The following is an 18,156-nucleotide window of genomic DNA, read 5'->3' as shown; positions in this document are numbered from 1 at the left end:
CTCTGTATTTTAAGCTATGAATCTCTAATGAACAGCTGGATCTTAAGGTACAGAAATCGCAGTTGTACTTACACAGAGGAAGAGGAGGGCAGTGTTGTAATCAACATGTACTGAATTCAGATTCAACATAACACCAGGTCTGAATTGGCCGACATATGTAAAACATTTAATCCTTGAAGACAAGAATTCCTGTACATCACCGTGAAGTGTTCTGAAATTCTGAAAGATGGTGGGAGGCCTATGCAGGGGATTCTGGTATCTTTCCCCATTAAGAAGTTGAGATTTTAGGGTGCTAGAGCTAAGCCTTGCCCCTCTTCCCTCCCCTAGTTTTGACTTTCCCTTTGTCTCCAGACTCCAATGCAGTTTTCTTTGACACATTTCACTTTTCTGACCTGGATTCCATTGCAGGCCTGCTTTTCCCATCCGTTCTATAGCAAGAAAACCTGCAAGGGGTATTTTCATAAAGATAGCATCCTAGAACAATCCATAGAGTCTTAAGCTATCCAGGTAATGGTGGGGAAAAGTCTCATAAGACTGTTCTTGGTGGATATTGAATAAAATTAAGCCGAGGAGGTGGTTGAGGGTAGAGGAACTCAGACTGCAGTGGGCAAGCTCGTCCTTCCCTAAGCCGCTTTCTCGTGCCTCCTGCTGACAGCGCATCCATCCATGTTCACTGGGTCCAGCCGAGTCCATCCTTGACCACGGCCTGGGACGTGGCCACCTGATGCTGCAACCCACTGCTGACCTGGGAGAACTGGCGAGTTTTCCGTGTACTGTTGCATAAATCCAGGGTGGATATTCTTCATGAAGAAGCAGAGTCAGGCAGCTAAAAGCATTCTGCTTCGTTTGCTAGTGAAGGAGAGTCATCATAAAGATGTGGAAATTAGAAGGGAATTTAATTGAACAGGTATAAAATAACTGTCAAATTGTGAAAAATGTTGCTAAATGCTTTATCTCGTTGTGGAACAGGACAAATAGTTCTTATAGTCTAAGTAACAAAACGATACAAGCTCTTAGGCAGAGCCTAAGAGTTATCTTTTTAATGGGCATAAAAGTAAAGCAGAACAATAATCCAAGAAGAACAGATAAGCTATTTAACGTTCTGGGGATGCCCAGGAATGACTATGGTCTGTTAATTTCTGATGGATATAGTAGGAACAAGTTCACAGAAATGTTGCTATATTAGGTAACTTTCTTGGGGTAAAGTAGGAACATGTTGGAAGTTAAGCAGTTATCTTAGGTTAGTTGTCTTTCTCTTACTCCCTTGTTATGGTCTCTTTGAAATGTTCTTTTATTGTATGTTTGTTTTCTTTTTAACTTTTTTTTCATACAGTTGATTTAAAAAAGAAGGGAAAGTTAAAAAAAAAAAGAAAGAAAAACAAGGAAAAAAAAAAGATGTAGTGCCCCCTTGAGGAGCCTGTGGAGAATGCAGGGGTATTCGCCTACCCCACCTCCATGGTTGCTAACATGACCACAGACATAGGGGACTGGTGGTTTGATGGGTTGAGCCCTCTACCACAGGTTTTACCCTTGGGAACACGGTTGCTGCAAAGGAGAGGCTAGGCCTCCCTATGGTTGTGCCTATGAGCCTCCTCCCGAATGCCTCTTTGTTGCTCAGATGTGGCCCTCTCTCTCTGGCTAAGCCAACTTGAAAGGTGAAATCACTGCCCTCCCCCCTACGTGGGATCAGACACCCAGGGGAGTGAATCTCCCTGGCAACGTGGAATATGACTCCCGGGGAGGAATGTAGACCCGGCATCGTGGGACGGAGAACATCTTCTTGACCAAAAGGGGGATGTGAAAGGAAATGAAATAAGCTTCAGTGGCAGAGAGATTCCAAAACGAGCCGAGAGGTCACTCTGGTGGGCACTCTTACGCACACTTTAGACAACTCTTTTTAGGTTCTAGAGAATTGGGGTAGCTGGTGGTGGATACCTGAAACTATCAAACTACAACCCAGAACCCATGAATCTCGAAGACAGTTGTATAAAAATGTAGCTTATGAGGGGTGACAATAGGATTGGGAAAGCCATAAGGACCACACTCCACTTTGTCTAGTTTATGGATGGATGAGTAGAAAAATAGGGGAAGGAAACAAACAGACAAAGGTACCCAGTGTTCTTTTTTACTTCAATTGCTCTTTTTCACTCTAATTATTATTCTTGTTATTTTTGTGTGTGTGCTAATGAAGGTGTCAGGGATTGATTTAGGTGATGAATGTACAACTATGTAATGGTACTGTAAACAATTGAAAGTACGATTTGTTTTGTATGACTGCGTGGTATGTGAATATATCTCAATAAAATGAAGATAAAAAAATTAAAAAAAAAAAAAAAGAATTTATGGTGATAAAAAAAAAAAAAAGTAAAGCAGGATTTTTCACGGATTCTTATTCCAACCACAATATTCTTTAGATTTCTGGTAAGAGATGAGACATTTGTTTTATATAGTTTTCCACTTGTTTTTTTTAATATAGTTTTCTACTTGTTCACCTTATGAGTTTTATCACAAATCAGAATCTACAAACGTTTGTCTAATTATGTCACCACCAATAATACCATTATTCTCCCAGGATTTCACTTTATCACTTTTCTTTTACTACTCAGCACAGGAAAAACACTAGAGTAAGATACTTCATCCCAAAAAATACTCTTTGAAAGAGTAGTTCAAATACTGTATGCAATAAGAGAAGCACCTAGAAAAATGTGATAGCAATTTGCTTGTTGAATCTAATAATTTAAAAAAAATAGGGGTTACATTTTTTTTTTTAACTTTTATTTTGAAATAATTTCAAACGTATAAGACAGTTGCAAAAATAATACAAAACCCACACAGGGAACTCCAAGATACTCAGATCCTCCAATTTTAACATTTTGTCCCATTTGCTGTATTATTCTCTCTGTCCATCTATCTATTGATCTATGAATTTCCTAAACATTTGAGAGTTGTATGTATCATGATAAGGGCTTATATTTTATGTCTTTAGATTACATCTTCCTAGTAATATATTTTTATTGTATTTTACAAATGTCTTGAGGAGACCTGCTTTTGGTCCATGTTCTAATAAATACAGAGAGATTCATGTTTCTGAAGACCTTTTAGCATTATCAAACCAAGTACACTTTGTAGTTGTAGCTTATATCCTTTATGTTAAAAAAAAAAAAAACCACATGCACAACTTGCTAAAGGTACAGTCTCTTGATACATAAACAGAGCCTGTTAATTGCATTGCTAGGATGGGGATTGCATTACAGAATTTTCTGGAGAATTATACGCACAGTTGATTTTTAGAAATGCTCAGGAAATGAGTGGAGTAGGTGATATGTCTGAGTCACATGGTGGTTGGACTTTGTATTTGCTTTTTTTACCCAAATGTTAGTGAAGAGATGGAGCAGAGAGCTGGAAATTTGGGCCCTCAGTGGGGCATAGTGCAACATTACAAGCCAGAATGAGGCCTGGCAGCCTAAAGCAAGATTGGGAGGGAGAGGTGTGTCATTTAGTGCCCTCCCAAAATGCCTCCAGGCTGACCATCAACAAAAAAGCACAAAGATTTTCAGCATGAGTTTTCTTTTAGGGAATGATATGAAACTTCTTACCCCTTTGTTAAATTTGAAATTGCAGAATTAATAAGTCACCTTGACCAAAGGTGGAGGGGGGGAGGTATCTTAATATTTGCATATCTTTTCAAAACTTAGGAATTCTGATATAAACGGCCAGTCATCATACACCCTTATCTTATTTAAGAAGTATAGGATCGAGATGTCCATATCCAGATAGTGGACAGCAAATACCTTCAATTTATTTAGCACCTCTTCTGGCATTTGTGATAGTGGAATTAAGCTGTAGCTAAGTGGTTCAATCCTGATTTCAAACCAAGGTTTCAGAATTAGAGCGTTGATGTCAGTTTTTTTATGTGCATTCAAATTTTTGAAGCCCAGATGCCCTGACAGGCCTGAAGAGAAGGTTTTCATGTGACAGTAAACCACATTTGAGAAATTTCCTGTTTTTTTTCCCTTCCTTCCTTCTTTCCTCCCTTCCTTCTTTCCCTTCTTCCCTCCCTCTTCCCCTTCCTTATTTTGTTTTGAATCTAGCTTGTATCATTTTTGTTACTTAGACTATAAGAACTATTTGTCCTGTTCCACAATGAGATAAAGCATTTAGCAACATTGATCATAAACCTGTTGATCTAATCATATATATATATATTTTTTTAATTGGGTCTTTTATTTTATTTTATTTCATCTTTCTAGTAATATATATTATATTTTACAGATTAGTCCGTGACAGGAAATTTAAAAACCAAAAAAACTCATTCCCACAGGGCGTTTGAGCAGCACTGTTGTGGAAAGCATGCTTGGCGCAAACATAAGGAACAAGATAAGAACCTTCCAGGTCTCTATTCAGAGATGTCTTCCTCTGCCTGCCATGCGTTTGAGTTCTCACACCACCTCTCTCCCGGGCAGGTGTTCCTCCGGGAATCCTTGGAGCAGAAACTGGAGAAGCAGCGGGAGGAGGAAGTTACGCGGGCCGCCCTGGTGATCCGGGCCTACATCTTGGGCTACGTGGCAAGGTATGAGCCCCCGACACAGAGAGAGGCCGTTGGACTTCCCTGAAAAGTCCACTGTTCCCCTGTGTGCCACCAGCACAGTAGCACGAGCTGTTTGCCTTCAGTGGAAAATGGATCTGAGTCCTGGCTTAGACCTGGAGTGGGGACCTGGCTCCTAACCAGCAATGCCAGCCCCCAGTTAGCGTGATCAGGGCAAAAGAAGGAAAGGGGACGAGTCGCTTTTTGACGTCTCACTTGGGACAGTGACATTACGGGACTCTGTCCTGGTGTTTAAAAAGGTTTTCCTGGTTCCTCTGCATCGCTTATCGAAGCCGCAGGCCCAGCCACTGTGCTGTTGTCTCACTGAGTCAACGGAGGCCCGTGCTCCAGTTGTTTGTGGAATGAGGGTTGCTTTTCACATGCATTTTAGTTCTGTCCACCTGTGCAGAGCAGCAGGCCACCTGGAACCTGGCACATTGCATTTTCTGAAATCCAAAGCTGCCCTGCTGTGGGGATTTTTTCCCCCCATATGAAACAGGAATATATGTCAAATCTCTTTTGGTCCTGTTTGCAACCCAATTTCCTGCCAGCACTATTCAAAGTAAGCTTAGGGGTTGTGTGTTTATTTAGCCAAGATAATGCCAGAGTCCTTGCTCTCATTTTGTCTATTAGTATTCTTTTGTTTTTAGTCTCTTATTTGGGGAAAAGGGGCCTCCGTGTTCTCTCTAGATTCTATAATAAGACTCTCCACCCCAATCTAGGGCCTCTTCTTTTGTTTTGTGGCATGAGTGTAAATTCATTTGAATAGCTCGAAGCCTCATTACAGCAACAGTCGTTCTGTTGTTTTGTTTCGGTTTTCATTTTCAGAAAGCAATACAGAAAGGTCCTGTATTGTGTGGTGACGATACAGAAGAATTACAGAGCGTTCCTTCTGAGGAGGAGATTTTTGCACCTGAAAAAAGCAGCCATAATTTTCCAGAAGCAACTCCGGGGTCAGATTGCCCGGAGAGTTTACAGACAGCTGCTAGCAGAGAAGCGGGACCAAGAAGAAAGGAAAAAACGGGAGGAGGAAGAGAAGAGGAAACGGGAGGAGGAAGAGAAGAGGAAATGGGAGGAGGAAGAGAAGAGGAAACGGGAGGAAGAGGAAAGGTACAGTTCATTTCCTGCTTGGATGAAGCAGAAGGACGTATTTTGAATTTTATGCTCAATATCCATCCATGTGAAGTGTATACGTGAATTACAGTGTATGTTCAAGGATGTGTGCAGCTTGCTCTCATATGTTCAGAAGACAGAGCAACAGATGATGGATGATAGATAGGGAGGGAGGGAGGGAAAGAAATAGCGATGTGACAGTATGTTAAAGTTGGTGGATTGAGCTATCGGGGGAGGGGAGTCGGTATGATGGAATTCTTTGTATGGGGTTAGTATTGTTTTTGCAACTGTTCCTATAACTTTTAACTTATTTCAAAATAAAAAATATATATATATAGCCATCCATGCAGCAGGAATTCCCAGTGGATGCTGCAGAATCTCCTGTTTGAAACAGGAACTCTTGGTGGCTCAAGTGTAAAATTTTGGGGCAACATGAATGACCCAGTTCTGTGTGTATCTTTATTTGGGGCATAGAATAAGTGTATCACCAAAGCAAGAAGCTGTGTCCTTCATGCTTTTAAGTTGTCTGTAGCAAAGCATTTAAAAAAAAGAAAAATTAGATCTCTTCCCAGAGTGGTTTTTAGGATTTTTTTTGTTGCTTATTATTTTCACTTTTTCTTTTCTCTTTGTTTGTTTACTATTTTTAGAGAAAGAGAGAGAGCACGAAGAGAGGCCGAGATCCGTGCCCAACAGGTGAGAATGCTTTGACACCTTTCAACTTGTTTATCCCTTTCCTTCATGCTTTACCTGCTTTGACTCGAGGATTCAAAACGGAAATAAAGCAAAAAGCTAGAGGAAGACGAAAACTTTAGAGGCAATGGCTTATGATGCAATTTCTAATCCATGACAGTTGATTTCTGGCTGGGGTAAAGCTTAGTGACTAGCTAAGATTTTCTTATGACTACCTACCAGATGATATCTCTAAACCAGAATAACCACACTTCATCGTGGTTCTTCATTGCAAAGGGGAAATGAATGATGCTTATATATATTTTTTGTAGTGAAACCTTCTAATAACTACCTTCCCTGTATGTCTAGGAGGAAGCAAGGAAGCAGCAAGAACTTAAAGCCTTGCAGAAGAGCGAAAAGGAGGCCGAAGTGAACCGGGAAAACAAACAAGTAGAAGAGATCCTCCGCCTCGAGAAAGAGATAGAAGACCTCCAGCGCATGAAGGAGCGGCAGGAGCTGTCCCTGACCGAGGCTTCCCTGCAGAAGCTGCAGCAGCTGCGGGACGAGGAGCTCAAGAGGCTTGAGGACGAGGCGTGCAGGGCCGCCCAGGAGTTCCTCGAGTCCCTCAACTTCGACGAGATCGACGAATGCGTCCGGAACATCGAGAGGTCCCTCTCCGTGGGCAGCGAGTTCTCGGCCGAGCTCAGCGAGCTCGCGGGGAGCGCGTGCGGGGTGAAGCCCAGCTTCAACTTCAGCCAGCCCTACCCGGAGGAGGAGGTGGACGAGGGCTTCGAGGCCGACGACGACGCCTTCAAGGACTCGCCGAACCCCAGCGAGCACGGCCACTCGGACCAGAGAACCAGTGGCATCCGCACGAGCGACGACTCTTCCGAGGAGGATCCTTACGTCAACGACACGGTGGTGCCCACCAGCCCCAGTGCCGACAGCACCGTGCTGCTCGCCCCCTCGGCCCACGACTCCCTCAGCCTGCAGAACTCTTCCGGTGGGGAGTCCACCTACTGCATGCCCCAGAGCACCGGGGACCTCCCCTCCCCGGACGGGGACTACGGCTACCACCAGGACGACTATGAAGACGGCGCTGTCACCTCCGGCAGCAGCGTGACCTTCTCCAACTCCTACGGCAGCCAGTGGTCCCCGGATTACCGCTGCTCCGGGGGCACCTACAACAGCTCTGGGGCCTACCGGTTTAGCTCGGAAGGTGCACAGTCCTCGGTGAGTATCCGTCTCCTCTTGGGACCGAGGAATTGCCACATTGAGAAGGAAATTGTACAAAATCCACATTCCTGTTGCAACATCATTGGATTAAGTCACGCCCTGCAGATGGTGCAGAGTTTCCAAGTCACAGTCTTCAAGATAATCTCGAACCCCTTTCTCTTTCCAAAAGCAGTTGCATTGGTAAATGGAAGTTTCCCCGTGCCTTTTGTGTATTCAGTTCTCAAATCACAGAAGTGAATTTTGCCTAAAGCCTAAGAAAACTGCCATTTTAAATGGAGGCTTTTGCAGCAGGTTGGGAAATGAGAAACGCCCTAAATTGGAGCTGGAATTGCCAGGGGCGTATTGGGGAGCTTTGGTTATAGTAGCTTTACAGTCCTCGCCACAAGATGTTATTTCTTATACTGGTTGTAAAGGAGGAATCTTTAGGACTTAAACATACTTCCCAGTCTCCGGATTTATTTATTTTTCCCATTGGCCATGCATTAAATGCTCCCTTGTCTAAGACTTGGAAATATTTTTAGTGTAGTAATTTAAAAGGAATTAACTCTGGCATGGTTTGATTAAAATTATACCCTTAAACAGCAGTGTTGTTTCTTAGAATAGACAGATAGCCTTTGGATTAAAGTAACATTTGTATTTTAAGTATCAAGTCAACAGGCCCTTTGACCTTAAAAGCTAGTATTTTGTAATTCTGAGTTCTTTTGATCGTCACATCTGTTGTAATTTTACAAATCAGAGGATTGCTTCTTTGTTGGTTTTTTTGTATAATTAAAATTTTGATATATGCTGGGCATTTTTGGTGCTTGCTTTCTGTCCTCTCTGCTCACCATCAGCTTTCTCTCCCCTTGTCCAGTTTGAAGACAGTGAAGAAGATTTTGACTCTAGGTTTGATACGGATGATGAGCTGTCGTACCGGCGGGACTCTGTGTATAGCTGCGTCACACTGCCGTACTTCCACAGCTTTCTGTACATGAAAGGTATGGCCTGCAGCCCCCACCGAGCCTGGGTCAGGGGCAGAGCAATGGAGAACTGCGATTGTGCACTGAGGCTGATTGAAGGGGGTGCTGGGAAAGTCACCCAAATACCCCTTACCTTGGTGTTAGGTGCTCGTAGGTGAGTGGAGGATGCCATGGCGATATAACTTGAGTGACCCTGTCCTACCGCAAAGGATGGTTCCTTGACTCTCCTTGGGTAGGTGCAAAGTGGTAGGACAAAGAGTTTGCAGCCACTGTCCCTGTTTTCAGCCCTCTTTCCTTTCCTTTGCCTCCTCCTGTCTTATCCTGTATTTCTTTCCTGTCTCCATACCTCTTTCTCTTTCCTTCCCTGTTTCTCCTCTTTCACTCACTTTTCCTCTCTCTCATACACTCACACGGGCATGCACTGCTGGAATCAGTATGACCGGTTACAATGAGAACATGCATTTTTCTCTCTCCACAGGAGTATTAGGATAGGCCATGCATATGGAAAAAAAAAATTCAGAGAGAACACACCTTGCTTAAACTGCTAACTAGTATCCACCATCTGTCCTACTCTGTGAAGAGAGTTTTAGTCATCTGTTTCAGTTGCTATTAAACTTTGACTGTACTATTTACACTTGATCTTAGCCAAAAGGCAGAAAAGCAATGAATATACTATCTTAAACCTCAACACTTGGGAACCTTGAAAATACTCTTTTTGGAAAACTGTTTAATTAGGACCCTGTGCTCACACCTTATTCAGGTTTTTGAACTTTGTCATTTTCTAAGTTGGTGGCAGTTTCAGATAAGTAGGGATAATGCAATACCATAACCATCCCCAGTTTTTGATAGGAGCTTTAGAAGGATCCTTGAAAGAGGAGAGCATCTTGTTTTTCGCATTGTCCTCATCTGGGTAAAGGGAAAGAGTCAGAAAGCTTAGGAATAGGGCAAGGATAACAAGAACCATGATCCCCAGGTGACATCCTTTTTGCTACATTTTCTTTTCTCTTCTCTCCTTTTATTGTTTTCTCTCTTCTTCAAGTTTTGTTTGTTTGATTTTTGTTTTTTTTCTTTTTGGTCCTTGACATTTTTCTTTATTCTGTGCTGCTGTCTTCGTTTACCTTTGCTGTTTATCTCTTTTCCCCACTAATTATTATTATTATTATTATTATTATTATTAGCCTGACCTCCCTTTCCCTGTTTCTTCTTTGTTTCTGTCTTCTTTGGGCTTATTTATCCTTTTTCACAAGACTTTCTTTGTCCTCATGTTTTTTTTTTCCTTTCCTTTTCTTCCCACGTTTGATTTCTGTTTTGCTACTTTTTAAACTACCACTTCTCTTTTTCAGCATTAGTCTAGTTGCTAACATCAGCCATTTGCTTTTCAACGTTCTACTACTCTCAGGCTCAGAATCCACCACTGGATTTAGTTTAGGGGAAAATTACGGAGAGACCCTGGTTGGTGCCGATTTTTATAGGCATGTTGGAATGAAAAAGATTGAGGAATCCTAACCATGTGATGTATCCAGCATCAGAATACCTGACAAAGGAAAAACTATAATCACAAATCAGAACTGAAGAATCCACTAAGTACCTAATCATTTGAAGATTTTCTCATCCAGTTCTTGGGTGGAAGAAATATGAGCTTTTTATTATTATCTGGTCCCCTCGTTCCAATAATGTTTAGTTCCCTAAACTAGCTTTAAAACTCCCAGTCAGCAGCACTGTGGTTTATAATGCATGGCTTTGGATTTATAACATAGTTTTATCTGGTTAAAACAATGAGATTAGGAAAGTAAAAATACATTCAAAGCATTGAAATCAGCGCTCAAGAAGGTAAGTCGGTGAGGGTTTTTGCCAAACTTGTTTCTTAAAAAGAAATTATTGTGCAAATGCAGCATCATTTATTGTCAATAAGTCTTAAAGTAGTAACCAAAAAAATTGGAGAAACCATTGATATAGAAAATCCCATCACCAGATTATAATTATGAGCATAAATGAGTTTTTACCACCTGGAGCCTACTGAAGGTGTCTGCAATTAGGAAATTAATGACATTGATCACATTCTCAAAATGATAAAGTATGAAGAGAAGGAGGGCTGGGGGTACGATTAATAACACATGGGCCACAGATTAAATAAATTAGTGGTAAGGGCTATCGCGAGAATGGTTCTAATCTGTGTCTTTGAAACAATTGTGAATAACCCTGATCATTGAAAGATGAGAGGATAGCAGAATTATCTTCCTCTGGGCCTGTTTTGAGAAACCCAGATTAAAGTCACATATTTTTTTTTATAAAGTGTTTCATTCTGATAGTCCTTGGTAAGTTTACTCTTGGTTAGGAAAAGGTCTGGAGCTTGACATGCTTGCAGAGACTTCTCAACAAGGTGAGCAGGAAATACTTCAGGTAGAAGGAGGGACTGCAGCTTTGTATAGTTCAGCTAAGGATGTGCCCTATCTATCCATTGCACGCTGAACACAGAACAGCAGTGTCACTACTTCATTTGTTCCAATGTGAGATTTCACTCTTGATCATGACAGAACCGGTGAAAAACAATCTGAAAAGGTCTCCTGTTTTACGTGTATTTTCTGTTTATATTGCGTATATGTTAAATATCTATTTTTAAGTGTTCCTTGTTTTTATTACTGGCTGATCAAAAAATACTTTGTGGACATTTTAATAAATTGCTGAAGTAGATTATGTTTTTCCACATATTAAGGAAAAGAGATTTCAAAAGGTGGTAGTAAAATGTCACCCTTTAGCATCCTTGGGGAATCTGGAAAACTAAGGTAGAAGTTATCCTTCTAGAAGAATATCAGAAATATTTTATCCTACAAAAGATGACACCTGTATATCCTTGTCTGATTTCTTTCAACCATCAGTATTTTTCCACTAGATACATAATAGCTAAATTCTTGTTTTTTAGTACCATCCACAATGCAGTTTGGACTTTTGCTGTGTTTCAAATTCTAAACTATATACTTCAGACATAAAAAACATTTTAAGATGATGGTGCTTTTCTTTGAAATGACATGCTTATCTGAAAATGCCGTTTTTTGTTTCCCTAAGTAAATCAGAGTTTATTACTAAACTCTGGAGTGGCTGATAATTCCTGTTCCCATGCTGACCATATAGAGAAGGGAACATGTAAACTTTGACACCATTTAAAAAGAATCTCCGTAGGCATGCTCCATACATACGGAACCCATGGCCTTTGACTCATCTTTAGGATTAGAGGATCAGAACTCGCCTTTCTGTTAGCTCCTCACAGAGATTTCTCAGTTAAGTGAGCAGAAGCTGCTTTGGATGTCTGCCTGTAAGGAAGGTTCCACGTTCTTGTATAATTCACCTGAGCTTGGGTAGCATCTGTTGCACCCAGAGCACCGCCTGCAGGTGCCCCTGCATAGAGGACATTCTCGGGGGCTGTTCAGTTGGGGCAGATTTAAAGGTAGACGAAACCTTCAGGTCTTCCACTGATGCTGTTGGCATCTGCTTTGACTGACATTCCTAAACCCTCCCTCCCCAATCTTGGGAGCACAGGTGGCTTGATGAACTCCTGGAAGCGTCGCTGGTGCGTCCTCAAGGACGAAACCTTCCTGTGGTTCCGCTCCAAGCAGGAGGCCCTCAAACAAGGCTGGCTCCACAAGAAAGGAGGGGGCTCCTCCACGCTATCCCGGAGGAACTGGAAGAAGCGCTGGTTTGTCCTCCGGCAGTCCAAGCTGATGTACTTTGAAAACGACAGCGAGGAGAAGCTCAAGGGCACCTTAGAAGTCCGGACAGCAAAGTACGTAGACAACCCTCAATGTGGCCCGGTGGGGTGGTTTTCTGGGGCTTGTGTATCCCAGTGGTTACCAAGCTATCTGGTGCAAATTCTTTGCAGCAGTAGGATATACTCAAGAAGGATTTGGTTAGTCCTAATAATTCACGTTCGGTGGATTGAATTAGGAAACTGGGAAACAACTCAATCTGTGAAGAATTCACTTTTTGTGGTTGCATTCAGACATTTGGTTCTCATGTATAAGACAAAGGTTGACCAGTTGGACATATAATTAACCCGTGGAAATATAATTGCTGTATGCAGGGATAATTGTATGAATACTAAGCAGTTGGTTGAGTCTCTTTATTGGTCAAGAAAGCACTTTCACTTCTTCCTCACTCCCCATGGTTAGCCAACAGATTACCAATTGGAGAGCGGTCTTCCAAACTGAAGATATTTTCTTAAAATGAATTGTTTGCCTTCTACTTTAGTTGAATATACTAGGCATCTGCCTTCCCAGCCACGGGAGGAACAGAGCTGGTCTTTGAATCCAATATACCCCTTTTTCCTGCCACCCCATTATGGAACCAAAGCACCTGGTATTTTTGTTGAAACTTAAGTAACGTTTACAGAAAATTACTGAGGTTGGGAATCAGCTGGTTTTCTCAGGTAACCAGATACTGAACGTGGAAACCTATTTTGGAATGACCTATAGCTATACTCCACTCGATACTGAGCAACCACAAGAATTTAGACAACTGGTAAAATAAACTTTGAGAGATCAAATTAATTCCTGAAGTCATGAGACTTGAAAAATGAAATGTTTCTAATCAGCCAACATCAGCAACTTCAGAAAATTATTCATTGGAAAGTGGAAAGTTAAATGAGGAGAGTCTTTTATACATTTAATTTTAGGGCAAATAATGAAGTGCAGACAGCAGAGTATTTTTGAACTTTTCCAGGCTGCCCCTAGGAATTCATTTGGAGCCCGTGATCCACAACAAAGTGGCTTTGTGGAAATTCTGATCCAAACCGTAGGACAAGTTCTCTTGGCCTTATATACCGTGATGTTCTTCATTCTATTCACACACTCCCCTCCCACCCACCACTTCCCCCATCTCTACCCAGAAGGGGGACCGCAAATGCTGGGAGGCATTTGGTGGTGTTGAATTTCTCTAGAGTAAATGCATGTAGTATGTCATGTTTACAGCTCACTGTGCTGCTTAATACAGCCCTATTCTCTAGATGCTTCGTAGAAACTACCCTAAGTTATGGAAGTGTTAGCTCTTGTTCAGCCATTTCTGTCACATTCTGTAGAGGAAGGGCAATGAGTTATTAAGGATTCACCAAGTATCATTATGACCCTGTGGATTTTACCATAGTCAGTGGTTCCTGGTCATTGCTGCTGTTCTTTGGATGATCTATTGGGCTGATCTCTGGCCAGGAGCAGCCTCTTGACCTTGGCCCCTGAGTCCTCTTGGTAGTTTTCGCTGGTAGTTTGTGACAGCTTCTCTGCCTTCTGGTATGACAGGATGTTTCTTACATCCTTATAAGATTCAGGTTCTGGAAACAGAAGGCTGCCTGAAAGTTTGCTTTATTACTCTGAACTTCGGTCTTTGTGACTCTGAACTTCAGACTTTGTGGAGGAGTTCTGAACTAGGACTTAGCTATGTTTATTGCCGCCCTGACAACATATCATGATTCCCCCCATCCTGAGGGAAACTTTACACAGTACAAATCCTCAGGCATTTTTTTTTATTCCATTGACCTCAAGGGAGACCCAGCCCCCACCTGTGTTTTCTGAGAGTTTCCCAGGATTCTGATGGGTACCTGGGGTTCAGAACCACAGCCTTCACCCACTCATTTTGTCCACGAGCTAGCTGACTTCCTGGGTGGGGAGCAGCGTGTCCAAGATGACGTGGTTTGAACAGCTTTCCCCGGGGATGTCATCATACACAGGAGGCTCTGGTGCCAGCCCCATCTCCCTGCCAGGGTCACTTCTCACCTTCCTCTCTGAGGAGGACTCACAGGCAACTCTGTGAATTTTTATTTGTTTATTTTCATTTTTTCTTGTTGTATCTGTTCTCAATTATTCTAGCTATAAGGTTGCACAGTATTTATATTTTCTAGCCAGCTAGAATGTTCTAGTTTTGTTGATATAAGATAACTGTTTTCCTGTGAACACGTGCACTACCTCCTTTTTCAAAGAAAGCTGGCTTGATCCCAAGACCTTTCTGCGTCAAATTACTACAGTTCCTGCCCCGATCCTAACATCTGCTTGTGTTTTATCCTGATTGCGTTAACCCAGGCCACCTTTTTAATTTTTCGGGTTGTTGGGGAATGTGGGGTTGAGCTTGAGAGGTGGTATTAGCTGGGCGTCCAGGCACACCCAGATCCTGCCGGAGTCCTCAGTGGAAACCAGGTGCCTGCATCAGGCAGGCTCAGCCACAGCTCCCGCCTGGGCCTCGAACCACAGTGGAAAGCCGCGAAGAACCGAGAGGCCACCTTTGGGTGTCTACTGTAGACCCTGAGTGGATGCAAAGGAAGCTGCAGGCAGTATCTGGGGGCCACTGCCCCAAGCCTCTCCAGGGTCTGAGCAACAGGACAGTTGGGTGGGCCCCTCCCCAGGGAAGCCCAGGAAACCAGCCTTCCCGGGAACAGACTGGAGCCTGGCACCCCTGGAGGCCACGGGAATCTCCATCAGTTCTAAAAGAACACGAGGCTCAAAGTAGGTGTGCAGTTTTGTTCAGTTGCAGTTTCCAGTTTAATTACTAGTTTCAGGAAATTGCTTTTCTCGCTTATGATTGAGAAATCTGTGTTGCTGATTTGTGCTTGGTGCTTTTGTTCCCTTGCAGAGAAATCATAGATAACACCAGCAAAGAGAATGGGATTGACATCATTATGGCCGACAGGACCTTCCACCTGATCGCTGAATCCCCAGAAGATGCCAGGTGAGGGGCGGCGTCTCCGATTCAGCAGCGTCCTCAGACATGCACAAACCTGGGTGTCCCACAGATAGGGGATTGTTCATCCTGCTGGCTGTGAAAAAGTTTTAATCGATTTCTGGTTGGGTTTTTCTATGAAGATGGATGAAGAACTGAAAGTCCCATGGGGAATCTTTTTTTCTTTTTAAACTCATTTTTCTTTGAGGTATATTCGCATACCATGCAGTCATACAAAGCGTACATTGAGTTGTTCACAGTAGCATTATATAGTTGTGCGTTCATCACCAAAATTAATTTTTGGACATTTTCATTACCACATACAAAAAAATGATAAGAATAAAAATTAAAGTGAAAAGAGCAATTAAAGTAAAAAAGAACACTGGGTGCCTTTTTTTTTTTTTTTTTTTTTTTTTTTTTTTTTTTTTTTTTTGCCCCCATTTTTTTATTCATCCATCCATACACTGAGCAAAGGGGAGTGTGGTCCATATGGCTTTCCCAATCCCATTGTCACCCCTCATAAGCTACATTTTTATACAATCGCCTTCAAGATTCAAGGGTTCTGGGTTGTAGTTTGATAGTTTCAGGTATTTACTGCTAGCTGTTCCAATTCACTAGAGCCTAAGAAGGGTAGTCTATATTGTGCATAAGAGTGCCCACCAGAGTGACCTCTTGGCTCTTTTTGGAATCTCTCTGCCACTGAAGCTTATTTCATTTCCTTTCACTTGCCCCTTTTGGTCAAGAAGATGTTCTCCATCCCACAATGCTGGGTCTAGATTCTTCCCCAGGAGTCATATTCCATGTTGCCAGGGAGATTTACTCCCCTGGTGTCAGATCCCACCTAGGGGTCTTGGGGAATCTTTTACTGGGCAGATGTGTTCAAGGGGAGCACACGGTAAAGGATTTCCAGCTTCAGATGACTTTACACAGACCCCTGGTTATCTTGGCTCCGGCCGTCATTGTTGCTAGCAGCCTATGTAAACTGTACAGCTGCACACAGCTGACGGTCCACCCTGTGGAAGCTTCTGAGCTTTGAAAGTGAACAGCTGTGTTTGCTTAAGGATCGGCCGAGCAGGAGTGTTAACCAGTAGCTGTTTAAATAAGGATAGGGCTTGGGCGTGTGGAGTGTTGTAAAGGTCTCGATATTGAAGAATTCAATAAAGCAACAGAGAATTAACACTTACATAGAATTTTCCTATATTCCAGGTAGTATTCTAAAGTGTTTTACATAAATTAACTGATCTAATACTCACAGCAATCCCACGAGGGGGTATTACTGCTATTAGCTGCATTTTACAGATGGGGAGACTCAGGTACAGAGAAAAGGATGCTATAACGTGTAAGGTAGCAAAAGCTTATTAAATGGAAGTAGTAAGCCTTGTGCATTGCTTTTTTTAAGAAGCTTAGATGTATAGATTCTTGATGAACTCAGAAGACATTGGCTGTGGCAAGTTGTCTGGCTTTTCTGGACCTCAGGGATTCATTGTCCGTTTCTAAGGAGTGCTGAGGAGATGTAACCTACGATTATGGAGAACTGGTGTTTACTGTTCAGTGTGGCACTTCTCAGGGCCATAGAGAGGATCTTTTATGCAGAGGAGAATATCTCTGTTTCCACCACTTTCTGAGTCTTTGTAGGTGGCTGTCATCCCTCTGAGCAAAGCCAGAGACCATCTTCAGATGTATGAGAGTGAAATCCTTGGGTTCGTATTCATCACTTCTCAGCTCAAAAATCACTGGAACCTGCCAGCGAGGGCGGTAGGTTCTTACGGCTTCTCCATGCCACGTGCCCTTTGAAATGCCTCTGAGTTGCTGCAGCACCATCATAGCAGCAATAAGGGCAAAGCACCAGGAAATATTTCTTCCCATGGGAGCAACCCTGGTTGGAGCCATAAATTATAATGCAAGCGGGGAAAACAAGAATGCATGGAATTATAGCCCCATCTTTCCATTTAGGGCTCCTAGAAACCATGTGTGGTTTTTTGTGGTTAAGGGAAGAGACCACAGCATTTCAGCCAAATTGTAGGTCCAGGATTTGGTGGCTTTACTGTCTGTTTAGGCCATAAAGAATCTGCTTAAATTAACATTTGGAATATTTTTGTCAAGGACTTTTTCCCTAACCAGTGCTGGATATTTTTTTAGCTCTTTCCAGATTCCAGATTATACTTGATTCACGGTGAAAACGGTCATTTTAAAGGGTATCATCTGTAAAGATTGAAAGAACAGAATTTTATTCCTTTGCTTCTGTGATCACATGTGCCTACATCTTGAATGTATGTGTTTTTCCATGTTTGATTTGGAATATTTTTGAGCTTAATAAAGCCAATGTCTGAACTCTTGCCTTTTGGTTCACCAGAACTGATGGAGCAAAATCATATTAAGATGTTTCGCTTGGTCTCCCTTAGAGTCTGTAGGTGTTGAGTAATTTTTGTTGTTGTTGTTGTTGAGTGTTTTCAAGTGCTTGGTCAGATTTTTCTCCTTTAGGAGTCATAGGAGAAAGTTAGATGTTAGTGCTTTGCTGGAAATACATGTTTTGCTTTTATATATGGGTGCTATTTTGTCACATAGATATCCCTTTGCATACTGAGTACTTTTTCCTCTGACCTCGCAGGTTACGTATTTTTCCTGAGACGCTAGGCGTGTGATTCCTTATTCAGTAGGAGTTCACACATATGTCTTACAAGCCCCCTAAGAGATATCCTAGTATCCCTCTCACATTTGGTACCTCTTACATTTTGTAGTTAATTAAGAAAGGTTGGTTGAGCAGATGATGGATGGATAGATGGTTGGATGGATGGATGGATGGATGGATGGTTGGTTGAATGGATGATATTCATGGTCATTTTCCTCAAGCACATGTTATTTTTCTATATTATGGCTTTTATTCTGCTTTATTTCTCTGGG

General features: G+C 42.2%; 1 protein-coding gene across 1 annotated transcript in view; it reads left to right on the top strand.

Moving 5' to 3' along the window:
- Positions 1-18,156, top strand: part of MYO10 (myosin X) — a 238,625-nt gene that overhangs the window by 199,879 nt on the left and 20,590 nt on the right. The window contains exons 22-28 of the mRNA XM_037798873.1: positions 4,464-4,570; positions 5,414-5,695; positions 6,346-6,391; positions 6,737-7,600; positions 8,457-8,580; positions 12,097-12,340; positions 15,169-15,264. Coding sequence (XP_037654801.1) covers positions 4,464-4,570; positions 5,414-5,695; positions 6,346-6,391; positions 6,737-7,600; positions 8,457-8,580; positions 12,097-12,340; positions 15,169-15,264 — 1,763 coding nt within the window. The remainder of the gene's footprint in view (positions 1-4,463; positions 4,571-5,413; positions 5,696-6,345; positions 6,392-6,736; positions 7,601-8,456; positions 8,581-12,096; positions 12,341-15,168; positions 15,265-18,156) is intronic.

This window comes from Choloepus didactylus, chromosome 11, assembly GCF_015220235.1.
Source record: "Choloepus didactylus isolate mChoDid1 chromosome 11, mChoDid1.pri, whole genome shotgun sequence".
In the NCBI taxonomy this organism is placed as follows: Eukaryota; Metazoa; Chordata; class Mammalia; order Pilosa; family Megalonychidae; genus Choloepus; species Choloepus didactylus.
This window is presented reverse-complemented; position numbering and strand designations above follow the sequence as displayed.